Source organism: Enoplosus armatus, chromosome 14, assembly GCF_043641665.1.
Source record: "Enoplosus armatus isolate fEnoArm2 chromosome 14, fEnoArm2.hap1, whole genome shotgun sequence".
NCBI lineage: Eukaryota > Metazoa > Chordata > Actinopteri > Centrarchiformes > Enoplosidae > Enoplosus > Enoplosus armatus.
This window is the reverse complement of record NC_092193.1, coordinates 18,517,786-18,540,367: the sequence shown is the minus strand read 5'-3', so window position 1 is coordinate 18,540,367 and position 22,582 is coordinate 18,517,786. Positions and strand designations below refer to the sequence as shown.

At 41.9% G+C, this 22,582-nt stretch overlaps 1 protein-coding gene across 1 annotated transcript in view; it reads left to right on the top strand.

The window, feature by feature from the left end:
* gpr158b (G protein-coupled receptor 158b) overlaps window positions 1-20,503 on the top strand; it is a 53,183-nt gene extending 32,680 nt beyond the window's left edge. Inside the window, exons 6-13 of the mRNA XM_070919383.1 lie at window positions 3,365-3,474; window positions 5,139-5,377; window positions 9,554-9,692; window positions 12,915-13,020; window positions 15,020-15,166; window positions 16,823-17,066; window positions 18,178-18,734; window positions 19,544-20,503. Of these exons, the coding sequence (XP_070775484.1) occupies window positions 3,365-3,474; window positions 5,139-5,377; window positions 9,554-9,692; window positions 12,915-13,020; window positions 15,020-15,166; window positions 16,823-17,066; window positions 18,178-18,734; window positions 19,544-20,503 (2,502 nt within the window). The remainder of the gene's footprint in view (window positions 1-3,364; window positions 3,475-5,138; window positions 5,378-9,553; window positions 9,693-12,914; window positions 13,021-15,019; window positions 15,167-16,822; window positions 17,067-18,177; window positions 18,735-19,543) is intronic.
* Window positions 20,504-22,582: the final 2,079 nt, after the last annotated feature.

Here is a 22,582-nt window from a genome sequence, read left to right as displayed (position 1 = left end):
TTGTTTAATCCATACAAATACATTTACATGTAAAAATGCTAATTTGTGGTCTTAATGGGAGTTACGACTGTAACTATTGCTACTATTATGTCAGCCCAGAACCTCTCTGTAGTTTCTCTGGCCAGATACAGTTGCTATTGTTGGCACAATGGTACTAAACATGGCAACCTCGCATCGACAAGACTCACAGCTGCACTCAGTCACTGCGCCCACTTGTTATTAGCCAAGAATTAGTTATAGCATGTTGCCTACCTCCCCATAAAACCAGACATTGTTATTTTTATGTTCCTATTTGTGTACAAATTAAACAAACTTTATACAACATGTTAATTAATTAGTTGGTAGGTATATTTTTAAACTCGGACATAGCCAGCTAGCTGTTTCCTCCTGCTAATCTAATCTAATTCTAATCGCCTCCTGGTTCTTAGCTCCAAACTTGCCGCACAGAAATGAAACTGATATCAATCCTCTCATCAAAGTCATTGAAAAAAAGCGAGAAACCATATTTCCCCAAATCTTCACCTATTCCTATGAAGAAAACAGTAATTTTTCCAGAAAGAACATTATTGGTGTTAAAGTCATGAGTCACATTAAGGCTGTCTTCCACGAAATCACTGTCATTTTGATAAAATGTTTCGGTCTGAAATACGGAGGGGATTAATTTTCGTTAGCAATTTCTTTTCAAAATTGATACATGAAATGAAACTCTTTTTCTTAATACATAACTGTCTGTCTTCCATACACCAACTCATTTATCAGATCCTGAGCTGCATCAGCGACTCACAGTCGGTAGTGGAGCATTAAAAAGGAACAGCTCTAATTCCTGTTCTTGGGTATGAAATGGACTTGGCTTGCAGCTCTCTTATGACCAGCATACCAATGACAGACTTTGGCGCTGCGAGGTTTTGATGAGGCTTGCGGATGGAAGGAAACTTTTTATGCTGCGCTCCGTGCTTCGACTCTGTGTGTCACATTCTTAATCAGGAGGTGAGTGAAATGTCTGTACACCAGAGCTGAACTGAGGGTGGACAGACTGAAGGCTGAACATTGGGACAATGTGTTATGTTTAATTGCGCACTGAGCCCCGTTTTGGCTGAATGGGTGAAACCGATCTTGCCAGTTTTAAGGCTGTATTAAATTATGCAACAAACACAGCAAAATTGTGTTGATTAAAGCAGGAAACAAGCTGTAGGTTAGCTCACTGCTCATTACTTCAATACACCTTCTCTATTTGTCATCTTGAAACCCTTTTTTATTTATCCAGTCTTTGTACCGTACTCTTTACTCTGCATTTCTTTTGGAGTTAACAAGGAGTGCACACTATTATTTATATTCCCAGTTTAGTTTCCCTTTTCTTTTTACACATCTTACAGCCAGACTGTAGCAGCCTCAGGGTTGGCTGGTTGCTTACTTAAGTTTTGCCACAGATGTTCTGTTTCTTTTCTGAGGGAAAGAGGTTACAGGTGCTGTTGTCGCTTCAGCTTATTTACTCTGGGTAGATGCTAGACCCTGCTGTCTCTCGAATGCCAAGGCATTGTAAGAGCTGGAATAAATCGCTGGCTGTACTCCTCAGGGACGCGTTTATACTGCATCTGTAATCCATCCATCCATTAACACAAATACACCCAGTCTATCACAGAGCTAACACATTTCCAGACTTCATAGGTGGATGATCTTTTCAAATAACGAGGTAAAAAACAAAATGTGGGGGAATATATTTTATGTAAATATCCCAATATGCCCTACTGTCTCTTGGGCAGCAAGGTAAATGGAATAACATCACGTATGATGCAACAGTACACTGGGCTAGTGTGTCTATAGTGTGACGGCCATACTTAAGAATAATATAATTGCTACCGCCTACATTTTGATGATTTATTGCTTTCCTTGTGTATGAGCCTGCTGATGATTTGTTCTTAGAATCAGCTTTATTGGCCACACATGTGTTCACATACAAGAAGTTGACTCCGGTTTAAAGTTGTTCTCAATGTTACACACAAGTGACAGGAAGATAGAAATAGACATACAGCTCAAAACAAGGACAATAACAACAATAACAATATTGTATTGTAAACAATACAAATGCAAAGGAATACATATAGAATGGCTAATGTGGTAGATTACTTTCTATACGAGGTGGGTGGTTATGTACAGTATATGCATGTAGACATGTCTATGTAGCGTGCAGCATTTATAGATGGATTTGTACATGTTAAAGCGCTGTGTATTTTATTTGAGTGAATGTTTTAGTGCCACAGGGTTATTGACACTATGTGACTGATTTAGCAGTTCATAATAGTGATGGCCTGTGGAAAGAGACTGTTCTTGTGTCTGTTGTTGGCGTGCAGTGCTCTGTAGCGCCTCCCAGAGGGCAGAACCTGATCTGATGTAAACTGCACTCGCTGCTTGTGGGAGGATGTCTCCAGTATTTAAGTATTTTATTGTTATCTTATTTAGTGTAGGTGAAGTTTTCCTCCATACTACCTCTTTGGCGTTAGGCCTACCGGTTACACAACTACATGATCATGCTGTTCACTTGCTGGTTTAGAGAGCTCAGTTGAAGCACCTCTCAGAGCTGGTATAAAGATGCTCACCATAAAGGGACTAATACGTGAAAGGCTTACAGATCTGTATTATTACACTCATCATTCACCAGCAGTCGGTAATCATCAAGGCTAAAACTTGAGGTGCTGTGTGTGCTTTGTGTGAATTAATGCTTTAACATCACAGAGGGTGTGCGTCCACCAGGTGAGTAAAGCAGATTCAGTGGGAATGAGCACAGAGTCACTGCACTGGATCTCCGGAGCAGAACGCGAAGCGTCACTCGGGTCACTGGAGATCTGACGTGTGGCGCCCCACTGAGATACGCACTAATGATATGAAAAGAAATGCAAATGGGGGCTCGGATCTTTACAGCTCGAAGATAGAAAATGATAGGCTGACATTTTATGAGCCACCGGCGAATTCCCTGTTTTATTGCAAATCACACACAGACAAAAAAAAAATAAAATTACAACCTGGGCTGTGCATGTGCACACACAGAAACATGTAACTGCAAATAAACATGCAGATGCAGTCTTTCGCACATGTCTAATGTGTTCTGTCAGCTGACATGTGGTTAAGAGATGTCAGCTGGAGCTCTGGAGGAGCAAGATGTCTGCGAGGCCAAATCGGCCTCCAGCTCCGGTTTGTCGCATGCTGGAGAACTCACCTCATTTTTCATTTCTGATTCCTTCCGTGTGAATGTGAGAAGAGTATGAAAGCAGTGGAAGTGTGCAATTCGCTGCTTGAAACATCAACAACAAAAAGAAGTATAATCAATGTTGGTCAGCGTGAACGCTAACACTGCTGTCCCACTCCGCAGGTGATGATCCTGTACTTCCACCCCAGTGTGTTTCGCTGCATCCTCCTGAGGTGGGTTCGCCTCCTGGGCTTCGCCATCATGTACGGCACCGTCATCCTCAAGCTGTACAGGTACTGTGACATAAAGCTGAAGCTAAAAGCACTGCAATTATCATATTAGTGAGATATGATATTTCCTGCATGTTTTATCTTATCAATTATTCCTAATTATGAATGATTTTTGTTATCTTTTTATGAATTATTCCTGTCTCACACATAGAATACTAAAATGGAGATAAAACTAAAAATAGGCAAGCCTCTCGTCTCCTTGACTCCTCACCTCTTCCCTCCTCCTATCTCCTCTCTTCTCATCTCATTTTATTTCCACTACTCTCTTCTCCTCTCCTTGTCTCCTGTCCTTGTCTCTTTATCGCCTCTCCTTGTCTCATCACCTCTCTTCTCCTGTTTTCTCCTCTCCTTGTTTCCTTGTCTCATATAATCTCCTTGTCTCCTCTCCTCTCCTTGTCTCCACACCTCTATTCTCCTCTCCTTTCCTCCTCTCTTGTCCTTGTCTCCTCTCCTCTCTTCCTACCTCCTCTTTTTTCCTTCTCTCCTGTCCACCTCTCCTCTCCTTTCTTCTCCTATCCTCCCACTGTCTAATCTTATCTCTTTTGTTTTCTCCTCTCCTTGTCTCCTTGTTTCATATCCTCTCTTTGTCTCCTTCCCTTCTCTCCTCTAATTTCTTCTTCTCTCCTTGTCTGCTATGATCTTCTTGTCTTCTCTCTTTCCTCTCCTCGTCTTCTCACCTCTATTTTCCTCTCTTCGTATCTCCGCTCCTCTCTTTTCCTTTCCTCACTTCCTACCCTCTCCCTTCCTCTCTTCCTATCTCCTCTCCTCTCCTCTTCCTCTCCTGATATTAACTTGCCCTATGAGTTAGCCTTTCTCAGTTTCAATAATTCAGCTCCCTCTCAGTCTGCACACATGCATGCAGTCTTGCCAAGAAGCACATTTGAATTTCACATCAGGTCCGGTCTATCTGCGTCTGCCTGCCGAAGTGTCTATTCAGACACACACTCACTTCCTGCTCTTCAGCTCCGAGCAAGTGTTGCCGAGATGGGAGAGGGGGGTCAAAGGTCGGCCAGAGTGTTCCCTTGGCAAAATTACCAATAAGATTTTTTCCCGAGCTCGCTGGGTGTGAAGTGTGGCCCCGAGGGCAAGCTCTTACAGCCCGGTCCCACTGAATATGTCCGAGATAAGATAGATTTGTCACAGTCTGGTCGGGAGAGAGCAGATGATAGGAAACAGAGAGATGACGGTTTGTGTGTCTGGATGGTGATATTTATATAACTACATGCTAGCTTTGTCCCCATATAACTCTCTTTACCCAGCATCAGATCACTTCAAAACTATTCTGGCTGATATGTTGCATTTTTAATTCCATTTACAGAGGCGGTATTGTCAGGTGTGCATGCAGTGAAGATAGTGACTATTGTGCAACTTATAAATAACCTTCCTCTGCTTACATTCAGTCTAATAAGTTAGTTCTAATAACATTTGTTCAGCCACCTCCAAGCTGAAAAATGTCTCCCTTCAGCACAAGAGAGATTACAACATGAATTAAACTGAACATGAATGAATAGAACTAACAGTGCCTGTTTCTACCTGCTCCTTTTTATTTTAAGTGGGCATGTAAATAAGAGCAGAAGCCGGGGGCGTGAGGAGTCAATCTCAGGCAGAGAATCTCATGATTTCACCCAGCGGCCTCTTCCTCCTCTCTCTCTCTCTCTCTCCCTCAGGGTGTTGAAGGTGTTCCTGTCCCGCACAGCCCAGAGGACGCCTTACATGACCAGCTGGCGGGTTCTGCGGCTGCTGATGGTGATTCTGCTGGTGGTGCTGTGGTTCCTGGTGGCCTGGACCTCCGCGGTGTGCCAGAACCCTGAGCTGAGTCAGGCCCTGATCACCGCAGGCCTCACCCAAGAGGGGCTGCAGTTCAGCATGTGTCTGCTGGACCGATGGGACTACATGATGGCTGTCGGTATGTGTGTGTGTGTGTGTGTTTTGTTTTTCTGTGTTTCTGTACTTACGTGTACCCAATGTGTAGTGATGTCTTTACAGGGCAAGAAATGAGTGAGGAAACCACTTAACTGTAAATAGCTTTGGGGCTTAGAGCTTGGGTCTAAGCAGCTTGGGTAAGGCTAAAGATTGAGTTTAGTTTAGTAACTTTGCTTTTGGAAAAAGCTGCGGGCAGGGTCAGGTGGAAAAACTGCCTGGTAACATTACCAACATTTTGATTGTGATGATGATAGAAATCCATCTATTTTCCAGCGGTCCAGTGCAGTTTTTCTAAACTTTGCTTGACTCTGCATTGAATATTCTGTAAATACACAGAATCCTAAAAACTGCTTCAAATGCTACTATCTTGTATTCTGTTAGTGAGTTTCTCCTAAAAGAGTAACTCAAAGGTACCCATTGGTTTTTTTTATTCATGCACGAGCATGCGGGTGACGTGCTAGAAATTCCTGTCAATGGTTTCAGACTATTACACTCTATAGGTGGCGGTAACGTGACAACGTTAATGTTTTTAAAATCGCCCCTGCAAATGTTTTACGAGGTAGGAAATGCAATCAGCAAGTTTGTTAGACAAAAATGATGTATTTTTGTGAGTCACACTAAATGAAAATGTAACTTTTGTTTGTTTAGCAGAAAACTCCACAGGGCGCCTTTAACACCAAGCTGAAAGTGCTTCATTGCAACAGTGTTTTAGTTTCAGTTTTAAAGTGTAGTCAGTGGTGTGCTTTGTGATGCCACAGTTTACTGACACACCCTGAAGTACACTTCTACATCACAGCAGCAAGGTGAGAAGTTAAACTACTGGAGATCAGCAAAAAAACTGATTTTCAGGGGGTGTTAAGTTTCTCTTTCAGCAGATTCTCTTTCACTAACTCTTCTTAGGGCGCACACATCATCAATTTCAGCATTCAATTGTTTGAAGTGCCACATATTCCCCGGAGCTCTTTTGATATAATTTGAACTGTTTTCTTAAATTAGACTACATGACATCTAGAAATATAGAATAGAAGTACTGTTGGTGGATATTTTTGAGAAATTGTATTTTGCAACCTTTTTACTGGGACCGGTGGCATCTGTAAAAACACGTTTGTAAGGAATAATGGCGCCATGCTGCCTCAACTGTGAGTGGTTTAAAGTCCTGAGGCTCCAGTGCCAGCATGGTCAAAAGGTAAACAGCCTGCTACGACTCAGTAACTGATGGACACAGTAAGGCAAAAAGACACTCTCTGACCTCACAGAATTGAGTTTCCAATAGTGTAGCTGCACCATGTCTGACTCTCCATTTGCAGACAGTGCAGTGCTCTCCTGTGCTTTATAGAAGCTGATGGTACCGGCAGCAAATGAATGGCACATAAATAGAGGCAGTCTCCTCTTTGAAGTCGTTCAACTACATCTTGAAATTTCCAGCGCGCCTTAAGCACAATGCAGCCATTGTCGCTCAAGTGACAAATCATGTCAGACAGACATAAACAGGTATGGGCTGGGGAATCTCGGTCTTGCATAAATGTGATAAACTTCTCTGCTTTGACGGGTTTCTTGTTATAGATAAATAGAGCTACCTCTTTAAGCAAGGAGCGCCTGCTTGCCAGAAGACATTATTGTGCTGTAATAGGTCTGTTTATTCGCGCCCTGCCCTCAAAGCAGCATTTAGCAAAACCTGTGCTCTTAAATGGATGCAGTTGTGAATTTTAATGATAGTGTCCATTGTTTGATTTCCCTTTCCCCAATGGGTTTGCTCGCAAACAGTTCAGTGAATGATGCTGTATATTAAGTTAACAATGAGATGCTCTTATAGACAAGATGGAGTGCCCCTCTCTCACAGTGTCTTGGGCTGCCACCAGCGTTAAAGCAGACATCCTCCAGAGGGCAGGAGGTGCCACCAAGTCCCTCATTTATTTTATTATCATGTCTCTAAGGACTTTCCAGAGGATGAGCCTGTCTAGTTTTAACTCGACGATAATCTATCACAGAATAAAAGGATATAATGTATTATGGAATGCCCCCCCCTCCTCTTTCTGACCCCATCTCCCAGACTAATCATTTCCGTACAGTCCCTAAAATGACCAGAGTTTATAACATTGTCAAGCTAACAAGCATGAAGAGTGATTGTCTGGTGAGAAGTTGCAGGTACTATCCCTCAAGCATCCTCTGAGTATCCAGATCGCCTTGTGCACGCGTTACAGTAGCTTCCTAATGATAGATTCTTGAAGCAAGAGGCAGTGATGGGCACCTCACTGAAGCCAGTCTGACAGCAGGGGAGACTAATCCTGTTTGGAGAGAGGGAAAGGATGGATCCCTGAGAGAAGCCTGGTCTGCCTCTGAAAACTGATAGACAGGCAGACAGAGAGAGAGACAGAGAGAGAGAGAGAGGCAGAAGTGGAAGGGAAAAAGAAGAGCGAAGCCTGTGAAGTATGAAGCTTGTAGGGATGTGGGCAACGATGCAGAGAGTTTTCCACCAGCCGGGGAGGGAGAGAACTTGAGAGGAAGCAAAGAAGAGGAGGGGAGGACAGCTAAGGACACTCTGGAGACAGGACAGAGGGGCGCAGCATCTTCTGAGGAACAAACACAGCACTTTAAATGGAATCAAACACATTCAGCACAACAATCCCCTCGTTTGTGGTTTTGAATCTGTGTATGTGTGTGTTCAAATCTAGAAAGGAAATTAGGGATCCCCACTGTTCGCTCTGACAGCCAGTGAGAACACACTGGTGAGCTGAGGCTACGCCGAAGCACAGGAAGCACCCTGCGAAGCCGCTTTGGAGGATTTTAACAATGCAAGCATGTCATGCTTGTGAAAATGAATCTAATTGCTTTTCTGTGTTTCCACTTGTTTTGCCATAATGGCGACAAGGGAACACGTTTGTCTAAAAATGAACAATTATCCTATTTTGTCTTGTAATGCAGAGCAAAAAGTCAGCTGATGCAAAATAGTATTGATACTGATAACAATAAGCAATTCATTTGAATCCGCAATTAATCTGCATTAGTTGGAATTGTTATCCTTTCCTTCTTGCAAGCAGCTCTCAATGCATCCTGATTCAACAGCTAAATACCATGTAATTAGAGATGATTTATAGACTAGGCCTATTCATGAATATTAATGGCCTGTAATCACTGTAAAGACTTTATGGACTCATATGCCAACACAGTCTTTGGCACAGTTCCTGGTGCTCTTTGCTGTCTGCAAACAATACAACAAGCTCGTATGCGAGCTTGTATCAGAGGAAAACCTCTTGAATCTTCATATGCTATACATAATAACTGAAAATATTTTTTATTTGAAAACATAATGCTTTTCCCTCCAAGCAAAAATAAGCAACTCTCCACCAGAGAGCCACAAATAACTATTAGACTGCTTCAAGACATAATTTCATGCCTCCAAAATGCAGCAACCTAAAGGAATCCTCTTCATCTCATTCAAAATAATTCATATTGATTTTTGCAACTGATGTTCTTTAAATTTCATTACACTGACAATTTAGGTGATAATGAGCTAGCTGTGCGCATATGCTGTACAGTATAGACAGCTGGCTTTTTAAATACATCTTCCATGTAAATTGCGGTCGGGCTGTGTGACCTTGGTGAGATAGCAGGAATATGCCAACACACTGTCGAGGAAGCAGCTGCCTCACTTGGGGGAAACACTGCTAACACAGGGAATTCTTGCTAAATTAGGAACTGCTAAATTTGAAACTACATTATTGCCGTCAACACTGTCGACGTCAAGTGTCAAAATAGGGTTGAGGATCCACTTCTTGGTGCCCGCTGTTTGTTACAGTGTGTGGTGAATAATCACATTGCCGTGTGCTATCGCAGTGACTCTGCATCTACATTTTGCAGGTTTTCCATACTCAGTCAGAGCAACAGTGCTGCTTTCATTTAACATGCAAATAAATCCACGCTCAAATGAATTGTTAGGAGATACAATTTGGAAAAATTCTTTCTTAAGGGTTGGATAAGTAGATGAGGCCACTCATAAATCTGTGTGTACGGAGCCGGGAGGTGATTAACCTAGCTTAGCATAAATACAAGACGTACTTAAAGACACTAAACCTAATTAGGAAAATGATGAAATTAAAGAGAATAAAGACTTTAAAACCTCCTCATGTCCTTTTTGTTGTTTGTTTGTTTTTTTCCCCAGCGGAGTTCCTGTTCCTGCTTTGGGGCGTGTACCTCTGCTACGCTGTCCGCACCGTCCCCTCTGCTTTCCACGAGCCACGTTACATGGCTGTAGCCATCTACAATGAGCTCCTCATATCAGCCATCTTCCACGTCATCAGGTGGGTGAGGAAAAAGGGGCGGGACAGGCGCAAGTGGGCGTGAACAGTGAGTGAGAGAAAGAGATGTGTGAACACATCATTCACGAAGTGAAAAGCAAAATTTTGTCCTCTTGTATGCAGACTGAGAGAGAGAAAAAGAAAAAAGCATAAAAGAGACATGAAACAGAGCTCAGACTGTAGAACAATGAAGTGCCTGACTTTTCAACGTCTCTGTAATGAGGAAATCGTGAACAATGACAACATGCTTTATCCTGACTTTACCCCTTCTTGCCGCACAAGCTGTTGTTTAATCATAATCATAGAGATATTTGCCTGTTTGAGCAGGCATTACAAGTGCTGAACATGTCAGATGAAAGGCAGGGAGTTCACCCGCCCCCTTCATCAGGGAAACGAACAGTGTCAGCAGAGCGCCTGGGTAAGCCAGTTGAAAGGATGTGAATAAGAAAATGGCTTCCACAGGCAGAAACACAGCACAGATCAACTGTGCCAGAGCCTGAAATGAACCCTCTGTGCCTAACTGTACGTCTGTCTGTTACATACATAATGTACTCAATTAGACAACTTTTTGATTTAAATGTCTTTTTATTTGAATATTCATCATGTATTTGCTTGAAAATACCTTGAATAAGCTAAATGTTACCCAAACCTTGGGGAGATAATGGCTCATTGTATTATTTGTTGGATTCAGCATGGACAATACATTATCGTAGCAATGTCTTTAAAGCTGCACTAATCAGAATTGTATTTATCCAATATGAACAATGGACCAAATTAGTGTGTGATGTGAAAGGGATCACTCAGAGATTTATCCCCACAGCTCTATGGATGTTAAGATGTAAAAATTGGACTTACATTCATCAGGTCGATAGAAACATGACTCCAAACGAATGCTTATGTTGCTACGTGCCTGCTGGTTCTGTAACTGGGCAACTGTTACCTAACATGTTACCCATAACAACTTTAAAACTACAAACCTTTTTTTTTTTATTCTGTTATTTCCTACACAAAACAATGCAGCAACAGCTTGGCTACCAAGTTTTACAGGCCTGGTTTGTCTCAAGCTAAACGTCTCAACATTTTCTGGTTTGGATGCGCTCATTTTATTGTGAATTTGAAGGCAACCTGTGTCCAATGTTTTGCAAAGCAAAGTGGAGGCTGGTTTGACGAATGTGATTTTCCTACCCTCAGGCAGCCACTTCATGTTTGTGTTGCATGAAAATCAGCTTGCAGAGATTTGGAACTTGATTGAGATGCATTATATATCTTTTCATCCATCTTACAATACATGTATATCTTAGAGTTTTGTTGGGTAGTGACACAGCTGAAGTTGAAAAACAAGAGCTGTTTAAAGAATGGTGGAAATAGTAATACCCACAATCTTTTTTTTTACAAGAATCCTAAAGCAAAGAATACTTTGTCAATCCTATTGCAGTGGGAATAAAACCGGTCAGGTGGTTTATGTAGTGCGCCTGCAGGAGCCTGGGGCAAAAAATTCCATTTGTCACACTTTCTCTGATAAAACTGTTGCTGATTGAATATTCTTTCATTTAGGCGGCGGTCCATTGTGCTCAGCTGGACACAAAGGAAAAGATCACATTTCTTTTAATCTGTTGAGAAACTGAAATGTCCAATGGGTACACCGTCATCAGTGGTGTGAAACTGTTATAAATCAAGCTGTTCTCGCTTGCTGGGGAATAAAACATTAGAGTGTTTTTTTGGTGAGCTGACAGAGTCAGTCTGCTGCTGCTGCCCAGAGATAAGGCCTGACTTGCGTGGAATGTGGTGTGTGTGTGTGTGTGTGTGTGTGTGTGTGTGTGTGTGTGTGTGTGTGTGTGTGTGTGTGTGTGTGTGTGTGTGTGTGGTGGGGTAACGTTGATGAAAACACGTACACATCTAATGTGAATTATGGACGTGAATGTGATTATTGGGAATGATGACAAAAGGACCAACAACCTCTGAGCCACCTTGGTGGACTGACGAGGAAACAACTCTATAGGTCTCTCTCTCTCTCACACACACACACACACACACACACACACACACACACACACACACACACCAAAGCATTTGGTTTTGGCTCTAAGGAACCTTTTCACAGACTGTTCAAAATACACAATACTCAGCTTGATACTGCCTAATAAGTGCATTGATTTGTCTGTCATGGTGTCTGGCTTTGATTGGTTGTGGAAAATTGGTGCCAAAACATTGCCGCTTGTTAGAGCCCATTAAGGCTTTTGTGTACTTTTCACATTCTCCAGCTATAGTTGGAGCGATTACCGGTACTGGTGCTCGTCAATGCAACACAAACTATTATTCAAAACAGCTGCAACGATGGGAATGATGAATTGTTTAGAAGAAGCCACAAGCTGCTAAAATCGCTGCTGTGAGCTTTGACATAGATTCTGCACATGGCTGGATCGAGTCAGTGGTGACGGAAATGGGACACAATTCCTTTGTGCAAAATTACTTGATTTGGTGTTTGCCGATGGAGGCAGAAAACAATGTCTCTGCTCTGCTCTATACATTTCTTTATATGTAGCACGTTTTAAAACAATGTGACAAAATGCTACACAGTATAACAATAAAGAAAACAGCAACACATGGTTAAAATAAAATCAAACTAATTAAAAAGGTTAAACAACGAACTGATGATTGGAAGAATGCCTTTAGATTAAAAACAAATATGAGCAGGAGCCCGACCATGCCAAGCTGTAAAATCAATTTTAAAGGCATCAGTCAGCTAGTGAAGGGCAGCAAGGATACACAAAATCACATCAGATTCATGATCAGATATATTAGTGGCTAGCATGGCTAAAAGCGTATGTCTTGTATTCTCAGGTGTTTATTTTGGCAGCAACCTGTGGCTCTTTAGTATGAAGCATTCAAAGTGCATCTTGCCTCAACACAACATAACCGCACAACCCTGAACGCATCCTTCATAACCATTACAGGTTGTCTCTCAAAAGGCGGCAACTGGTTCCAATATACTGCTACTTTTATCATTTCCCCTCCGTTTTGCTTTCATGCCTCTGTTTACAGTTTCTGAAGTGGCCTCGGGTCATGGTACATTTTGTTCTCCTCGTCTGGAGAATCACTAAAGGCTGCTTTTAATGTCTGTGTTTGTGTGTTTGTGTGTCTGAGCATATTTCACTGACACGCCAAGTCCACAGTTCAACTGGCTGGTGAATGAACAGAATCTCTGCTGTTGATGTTTCTCTGCAGGTTCTCTCTGGTGCCGGGGCTGCACCCCGACTGGATGCTAATGTTGTTCTTTGCTCACACTCATCTGACTGTGACTGTGGCTCTGGGCCTGCTGCTCATTCCAAAGGTAACACTTCATACCTGTAGCTCCATGTCACCATGTTAGTTATTAGTTTACTGGGCTGTCAGTCAGTGGTTGAAAATAACTGAGCAGATTTACTGAAGAACTGTACATAAGGACAATTTTGAGGTACTTTGAGTATATCCATTTTATGATACTTTATACCTCTAACATTGGAAAATATTAGGAAATATTGTATTGTCCACTACATTTATTTGACAGATATAGTTAATAGTTACTTTATAGATATAGATTTTACATAAAAAAAAAATGTTTTTAGTTCTTTCAGATGTTCAGATGATTTCATTTAAATAATTAAAAATGTTTTGCTGATAATATTTCTGTACTTTTACTTAGTGTAGTATTTTCACATTGTTGTATGGGTACTTAAGTAAAGTATCTGAATACTTCCTCCACCACTGCTGTTACTTTACCCTTAATGAACAGAGGAAAATAATTCTAGGGCTCCACCATCAAATTCCTTCTTAGACGTCAAAGTCATGACCTCAAGTTTCTATGGAACTACACTTGTTCCTAAATTCTTAGTGCACAATGAGACATTTTTTGCAATCGCATAAAATATGTATTTTTTGAGAAGTTATTATCATGCAAACAAAAATATGTTATATGCTCGATAAATGTATTTGCTTGTTTGCTATTATCCGCAAAAGGCGCAGTACAGTAAGCAAGCAAGTGGGCAAATGAGTAAAACTGAGTGAAAAAGGTTGTTGTAGTGCACTCATGTGGATAACAGCAAACACGCAAATACATTCACTGACAACATCATAGAGTTGAGTTTGCTCAAATTAAATTGCTATTTGCATGATCATTTCTCTACAAAATATAATTTATGCGCTTGCAAAACATATTTTTCCTGTGCTCAAAATGTGTCAGTGCTTGCTTACAATTTCAGCACAAATATAATTCCGTAGAGTTCAGGTATTTACGCTACTTGATTGGGAAAATGATCTGTAGAAGAGAAGCTCCTCACATAGACAGTGCTGCATGAATGTGATCAGTGCAGAAGTCGTACTTTTCTCTCTTATAAGAGTGTGTTTTGGAAAACTGTAATGGAGGTTACATCGAGATTTCCATAATGGCTACTGCTGTACTGCAGCTTGTATGCACAACAGTCCATTAATCATCTGTAGTTCATTTGATATTAGCGATCTGGAACACACACAAACACACAGATGCACACAGGCACATTTGCTACCATTACCTTAAACTCATTCAAACTGCGTTAGTGGTTATTGTAATTTAGCTAAGCACTCCCGCGGGTGTCTTTATGTGCAATCTCTCAAGTCTGATGGAAAACATTTCATTCTCCTGCTGTGTGAGAAATGCAATACACCATCAGCACGCGCCGTTCTTCCATTCTTTCTTAATTAGGCACCTCAGAAGTGCAAGTCAGTTGAGTACGCTAGGATAATTAAGCACAATGGGAGAATGTTAATCTCACACAGCGTCTGTTCCTGAATCTGGGATAGATATTTAGTCTCTCTTTGTTCCCAGATTTGTTATTTAAGCAAAGTTGAATAATTTGGCCCTGAAAATCAAGTCAGAATCAGATCATTACTTGTCATTCTTCTCAATTTAATGTGTTAATGTAATAATGCAACCTCATCACACACAAAACAAAATTAAACAAAACGTAACTTGAAATTGGAGTTAAAAATGAATGTAGGGGTAATTATTGAATGCAACAATCAATCATATATCAAAATGTATAGTATCTATAGTGTGCATTTTTTCCATATTGTGAAGTGAAGTGAAGTGAACCGTGGGCAGGAAGGTAACTTTTTCAATCCATAAAATCTATACCAGTGAATATTTTGCTGCAGGAAAATGTTTCCAGCTCACCTCAAATGATCCCCTTAGCCAACATATTTTTTCTGTCATACAATAAGTTATGGCATCCTATATCCTATTTTAGGCTAACATCTCACCCCTTCATGCAGGCTCAGTGATGCCATTCTTTAACCTTGCTCTCCATCTGTCTTAGTTCCTGTCCAAAGGGACTCAGGCCAGGGATGATATTGCCACCGAGGCCTATGAGGAGGAGCTGGACATGGGAAGATCTGGCTCTTACCTCAACAACAGCATTACCTCGGCCTGGAGCGAGCACAGCTTGGACCCTGAGGATATACGGGTAAAGTAGCAATCAGATCTCAGACTTCAAGTTAAGTCCAAATATGTATGCTTTACTCCTGCTATTCCCTAAAGATAATGCTAATAGAAGGTGTCACACAGGGGACAGATCTTTGTAAACCATTAACAGTACATACAGTAGGGATCTATTGTGAACTGCAGTGTCCAATACAAAAGTAGATGCTTTTGTCCAAAGCGATTTACAATGCATTTTAACCATGTAGGAGCAAGAGCTAGATATCATTCAAAATTGGGATTCGTTTTAGAAATGAGACACAAGTAAGTGCTAGTAAGGGTTTTTGAGATGTAGTCTGAAAAGGTGGTTTTTAGCCTGCGGCAGAAGATGGGCAGGGACTCTGCTGTCCTGAGGGTGTACCATGGCTTTGAGGTAGGAAGGAGCAGTTCCCTTCACTGCCCTGCAGGCCAGCACCAACGTTTAGAACGGGATGCGAGCAGCAGCAAGGAGCCAGTGTAGTAAACGAAGAAGAGTGGAGTGGGAAAACTTTGGAAGGTTGAATACCAGGAGGGTAGCAGCATTCTGGATTAGCTGGAGAGGTCTGATGGCAAGAAGGGAGTCCAGAAGGGAGATGACAAATGCCTCCTGATGTTGTAAAGGAGGAATCCACAGGAGCTGCTGCTGAGAAATACAATTTGTCACCCGGGGTCACTCCCAGGTTCCTCGCCATCCGAATTGGCACCACCACAGTGTTGTCAATGGTGATGGACAGGTCTCATTTGGGGGGACCCCTTCCCCTTGAGCAACACATGCTCAGTCTTGTCCAGGTTGAGCTTTAGGTGGTGCCTTGTATCCTCTGCCAGATGTTAGCCAGCCAAGCAGTAACGTGTGGCTCCATCTGATTGTCAGATGGAGGTAATGACAAGAGACACCGATCCTTTCTGTGTCACCTGGTAGGAGCAACTCGTCAGGTAGGAAGCAAACAGAGAGAGTGCAGAGCCTGAGACACCTAATCCTTTACGCATGGAGAGGAGGATCTGGTTTACTCATACTCATACTACTAGACAGGTCTAATAGTGCTGGACAGGTCTAGTAGTATAAGGACAGAGGCAAGGGAGTTCGCTCTAGCGGCATGGAGTCACCACAAGGATGGCCGTCTCAGTTGAGTGGCCTGCTTTGAAACCAGATTTGCGGGAGTCTAGGAGGTTATTCTGTGAGAGTTAAGCTGACAGTTGGTTAAAAATAGTATGTTCTAGTGTCTTAGACATTTTATGGGGATATGATACTGAAATAAATGTCCTTTTTCTGTATCAAATCTTAAAAGATTATTTGACTCTACAAAGCCTTAAAGTCTCATTCTTCAGTGGAGCAGCAGTGCCATTAAGTGGTTCTTGATGCCACTGGTTTCTATCAATTGCAAAACTATTTTATGGTTTTCTGTGATGGGAGACATGTTGTAAACTATTACACAATTTATAAACTATATTTCTATTATATAGTAACTTCACAAGCTACCAGTTGCCATAGCAATTCAAGAATATATATTTTGAGTAACCCTCTGTACCAGCCCCAAATCAGTGCCTAATATGTGTGTTATTCATACCTGGACGTTGATCATCAAAATATGAATCAAACAGTTACACAGTGCAAATGTAATTACTCAAAACCTGCCCAACATTTACATTGTCTTCCCTTTTTTAGGATGAGTTGAAGAAGCTGTACGCCCAGCTGGAGGTCTACAAACGTAAGAAGATGCTTGCCAACAACCCTCACCTCCAAAAGAAGCGCAACTCCAAGAAAGGTCTGGGCCGCTCCCTGATGAAACGGATAACAGAGATCCCAGAGACCATGCACATACACCGGCAGTGCAGTCGTGAGGACGGCAGCGAACACGGCAGCAACCGCAGCACCTTGAGGAGAAACCCATTCGAACCGAGTCATCACGGTAAGATCATGGATCCACCTGTTTAATCTGGTCAGGGCGATAGCAGCAGCATGGAAATTAAGTTAATTAAATTAATTATCACTGAGTTTCACCTTTGAAATGCTGTAGATGGCTGAGTTGTTAGATGAGTTAAGACCTGCAGGTCTTTCTTGTCAAACTGCTTGAATTTGTTTTTAACCTGCGTTTATATTGTTAAACTCTTTTCAAAATCTGTTCATTTTACTTATCTGCAAACATGTAACCAACTATTGTGACCGGCTTTGTCTGTCATGTCTATCTAACAGTCTACAAAATGGATAAGCAAGCTGTGTTAATGCCTTTTCTAATAAGTTCAATTGAAAAAGAAGCCAGCTCTGAAAAAGTGCAGTTGTAAGCCATGTCAGTGTGACAGTGAGCCAGCATGAACAATACCAGGACCCTGAAACTGAAGCAGCTGGAATAAATGGAATTCAGCCATCATGAATTTTATTATTTATACCTGCACACCGGCACCTTCTTACTGTGGCATGTCAAAATGGCCTTTGTAAAAAGGGCCTATTAATATTATCAACAGATGGGATCGACAGAAAACACAGTGTGCTGTTTCCTGATTTTTGATGTCAGCTCTGCATAAAGAATGAAATGGAGACTGGCAGTGACCCAGTGTGCAATCATACCACAAGTGTTGTTGAATCCACAAATACCAGTTAATGTTCATGCTGTTTCGTCTCTATGAGGCTGTTCTTAAGCTTACAGTTGTGTTTTTAGCTAAATGCTAACATCAGCATGTCAATATGCTCACAGTAGCAATGCTAACATTCTCATGTTTAGCAGGTATGTTCACCACGGTAAACATACCATAGTTTAGCTTGTTAGCATGCTAACACTTGCTAATTAGCACTTAACACAATGTACAGCTGAGGTTGATGGGAATGGTTTTGAGTCCATCCAGTAGTTGTTGAGATATTTCAGTTTGGACCAAATGGCAGAACAACATTTCCATCTCTAGACCCACACCACTAGCATGTCTAAACAGTAAATAAACTTGTAATTTTAAAATACGAGGAAAGTAAGTCATATCAGTGAGCCCATCCCACTTTAAAACCATCTTATTCTTTTGATCTAACCTCAGGCAAACCTCGAGATGACTCCCTGAAGAACAAAGTCATGGGCTTGAAGAAGTCCCTCAGCTATGACCACGTTTGTGACCAGGATGAGGAAACTGGAAGCCAAACTGGCTCGACTGCTGGAGACAAAATTACTCCTGCTGGAGGTGGTGGGGAAGGATCTCTTCTGGGTTCCCTGATTGGCCGGAAACACGCTAAGAAGCAGCTAGAACCAGCTGCGACCCCACCGAGACTGGAACCAGCTGAGTCCACTGAGTCTGTTCCACTGTTCTGGAAATCAGCCAGCGCTCACAACTTAACACACGAGAAGAAACCTGTCCACCTGCGGACCTCCATCATGCAGAAGTCTCTGAGTGTGATTGCAAGTGCCAAGGAGAAGATGCCGGGGTTGACCAACAAGACGCAAAGCGTGGAGGACGCCAGCAAGAAGGGACTGAAGGGACAGGAGGAGAGGATGCTGTCTGAGGTGGATGAGACACCTGAGCATTACCCCAAGATGATCATCAGCCAGTCAGTGGAGTACTCCAAGACCCCCATGAAGATGGGCATCATGAAACAACAGGTACTTTTTACATATTGTCCTTGCAAATCCAAATTGATTGATGCATTAACATGTTATTTAGCTCTAGTGTTGAAATGTTAGTTGATCTTAGAGGATGGCCTGGCCTTTAATTCTCTAAACCTGCAATAACTGATTTTTTGACCACTTGATGGCAGCGAAACACGCTGTGAACACAACATTGACATATCACCTTTTAAGTTGATATGGCGAAGACATTGTTGTTGGCACACATTAGTTTATTAGCTGAAAACAGCTGCTGAAAATGACATTGATGAGAGAGACTGAGCTAAAACAAGCTGTGAGCCATAAAACCAAAACAAAGAGGTAAAAGAAGATAAAATGCTCCGTTGAGCTGACCCCTTTTACATATACATAGTAATTTGATCCATTTTCAATGGACATTGTCAAGCTACAGAAGGTCAGCACTTTCCACAAACCATTTAGCAGAAGGACACCGTGGTGTATGACGTCACATGCAGCTGTAGTCACCACTAAATTGGTGAAACTCCAAAAATCATCCTTGAACTGAGACAGGAGTTATGATCTCCGCCCCATATACAATTTTTCCATACAGTTGTCATCTCCATGACAACTGTATGGAAACAACTGTCATCTCCATGACAACTGAGCAAATGCTATCCCCTGATGAAGACATTTTTTGTCTTAATAACTTTTGGTTTTAAACAGTTTTGATTTATACTAATATATTTGATGATTATTGTTGCAGTCCTATTGAGATCTCTAATCATTTGGTTCATACACTCATAACTGATTGACTGGGTGCTTATTTTATTGCTTCATTTGAACAGGTAAGTGGCAGCCAGCCGTCCATTTGCTCCGAGACCGGTAGGAACCTCTACGACGTGTCCGAGGTTTGTCCCTGGGAGTTGGAAGAACCTCAGACTCCTTCTGAGGCCAAGACCCAGAAACATGTTTCCATTGCACCCGGAGAAACCACCACCAGCCGTAGAGGCAGCAGCAGCTCTGGAATCAGCAAAGGTGGCCGGTCCCAGCAGAGGCAGAAAATGGGGCAGTCCCCTTCCAACAGACGCCGCTCCAAAGATAAAGGAGGGGAAAGGGAGGAAGGCAGGGAAACACGGAAATCTCGGCCACCCAGGTCACCTCTCCCTCTAAAGCCAGACGTCTGTCCCTGGGAATTCGATGAGCAGCCCATGCTGGGAGGAGATTCAGATTCCATCTCGCCAGACAGGATCAGGCGTAAGAAAAGCGTCACGCCCACTGATGGGAAGCCCAAGGGGCTCCACTCAGATCACTCCAAGTCCACGGGGAGCCTTTTGCAGCCTCCCTCCCTGATGGTAGAGATCTGCCCATGGGATTACTCCGGCCCGCCTTCACCTAAGCAGGAGAAGACCTGCAACAGCCCCGCCACGCACAAGAAGAAGCGGAAAGGCTCCTGCTCGTCCAACCACAAAGCCGAGAAGGAGAAAGGGAGGGAGAAAAGCAGAGAAAGGCGGAGCTCCTCCAGCAAGCCGCCATCGGAGAGGAGACGCGTTAGCCAGTCGTCGGAGTGCAGCGGGCCGGTTTCTGAGCGGCGGAGGAGCTCCACCAGAGACCCAGAGGCGATGGAGATCAGGAGGGCGGAGGTTTTCTCCCGGGAGGCCGAGCCCTCACACAGCAGCTTTGCTCAGACTAAAAAATCATCAGAGAAGAAGAAAGAGAGCTCTTTGAGTACTAGTTACAAACCTGCAGTTGCGGCTGATGTTTGCCCCTGGGACTTTCAGGAGAAAGACTCTGGGGAGAGGGCATGATGGCTGCTGTGATGATTGTATTTTTTTGTATTCACAGACCGACAGCACGGAGGAGGAAGAAAAGCAACCGAATGATTTGAAAAGAAGGTTTTTCTCTGGGTGACCTTAGTGAAAAAGAGATGTTGTGAGGAAAAGATGTATTCTGCTGTCCATTGATGCAATCCAAACATAACTATTTGCTCAAACTTCTCGTTGTTACATTGCAGTGAATGCAACCTTGAAGTCACTTTAAAGGAATTTTTAGTCTGCACTTTTGCTTGCACATTTGTCAAAGTTACATTGTATGTATGTTTTATCATGATGAGTACATCAAGATAATTAGAATCATACCTGTATTTACCAGCAGATCAGACAATCATTCGTCACAAACACAGTAAACGCTTCACCTAATGAGCTCATTGAATATTGACGAATGTCTCCCCTGTTATGCTGATGATATTCTACGTTACGTAGCAAGCCAGTGGAGACTCACTGTATCAGACGCTGATGATGAAAACATGCTGGCAGCAGGGGGAAAAAAAGACCTAAGGAAAGAAATGGCATACAAGCTCTGAGAAGCAGGACCAAAGACGCAGCTGTGATGCCTTACCTTTAGGCCAAGTACATAATTCATGGCACAAATATGATCTGTTTGATTAGCAAAACATGGGAATAACAAAGGATTGTAGCACAGCCTCATTTTAAAACAAGAAAAGACTGTATGTTTCGTACTCAATATACAGTATGTCTTTTTCTAAAAAAAAAAGCCATTGCATGTGGCAAACTATCCAATAACTAAATGTTTATTGGTTAACTTGTACTCAGATATGACAGTGGAACTTTTGATGTTGTTGCTTCTGGTATTTGTCTCCTGTACACACATATTTCAAACTCTACTCTATATTCTTGCCCTGGATGTCCCTTCTCAGAGGCTGTAGTATTTCCACATGTCTAAAAAAAAGTCTTTCAAGGACCAAAACCAAGTCTAACTAGGGTGGATGATGTGAATAATGCATTTTTTTTCCTGTCACTTAGTTGCCCATTTTACATCTGCTTGAATGCACTTTCCTTCAAATCTTTGCACATACTTGCTAAAAACCACGACTATGCATGACCAAAGCTTTTTTCTTTTTTGCCACTTTCTCGCTAACAGAAAATGAGTAATTCACCATTTCAACATCATCTCCAACTGACAACGGCAACAGTCAGCCTTTCTGTCCTGTGATCAGCCACCCACCGGTGACAGCTAATGAGATGCAGTCACACACACGGTAGTCAGTTCAACTTTATTACGGTGGTGTGTGCATGACAGTGAAAATACATGGGTAATGACACACTAACATTCACCTGGAAGCACAAAAAAATCATTGCATATATTATGAAAGAGGACTTAGGAGCACATGGGATTTTCAAATATAGATGTCAGATGTTGTCATGTATTTATCAAGCATTTTAGGAAAGAACTTCCTATGTAAATAATCTGTTTTGCTCATCAAGCATTCAGAAAACAGCATCCGTGAAAGGCTTGATAAATAAACATGACTCACCAACTTTCACAAGGTTTTTTTTTTATCTATCTGATAGGGTTTGATGGTTTAATCTGATGGCTGTTTGAACTGGAATGTTGTAACTCGCTCACTAAATGTGTTTTATGCTTGTTATACTGTATAGTGCTTCTCCAAAAAGTTACAAAATGTTGTAGCATCCACATGGGAGTATTTATATTGTACATTCATATTGTGTTGCATGTACATACAGTAAATACCCTGTTCTCAACTCTGGATTAAATCTTTCTATAAAGCCCAAGTTTGCTTCAGGGCTGTACATTAATATCCATAATCCATGAATCACCTTACCACACCAAACTAAACTTGATGTCATCAGTCCATTTGTCAGTCACAGATCACCATGGATACCAAGTATACCAAACAACATTATCGTCATCTTTAGAAGTAAATGCTTTTTACAAGATACCATATTCACTCTCAGTGGATACAGAAATTTACAAGAGAAATATAAATGACCATAAAACCATAACATAACAACCAACTTTTCAACATTTTCTTAAAATGCAATCTTTTGTCTTAACCCATCAATATG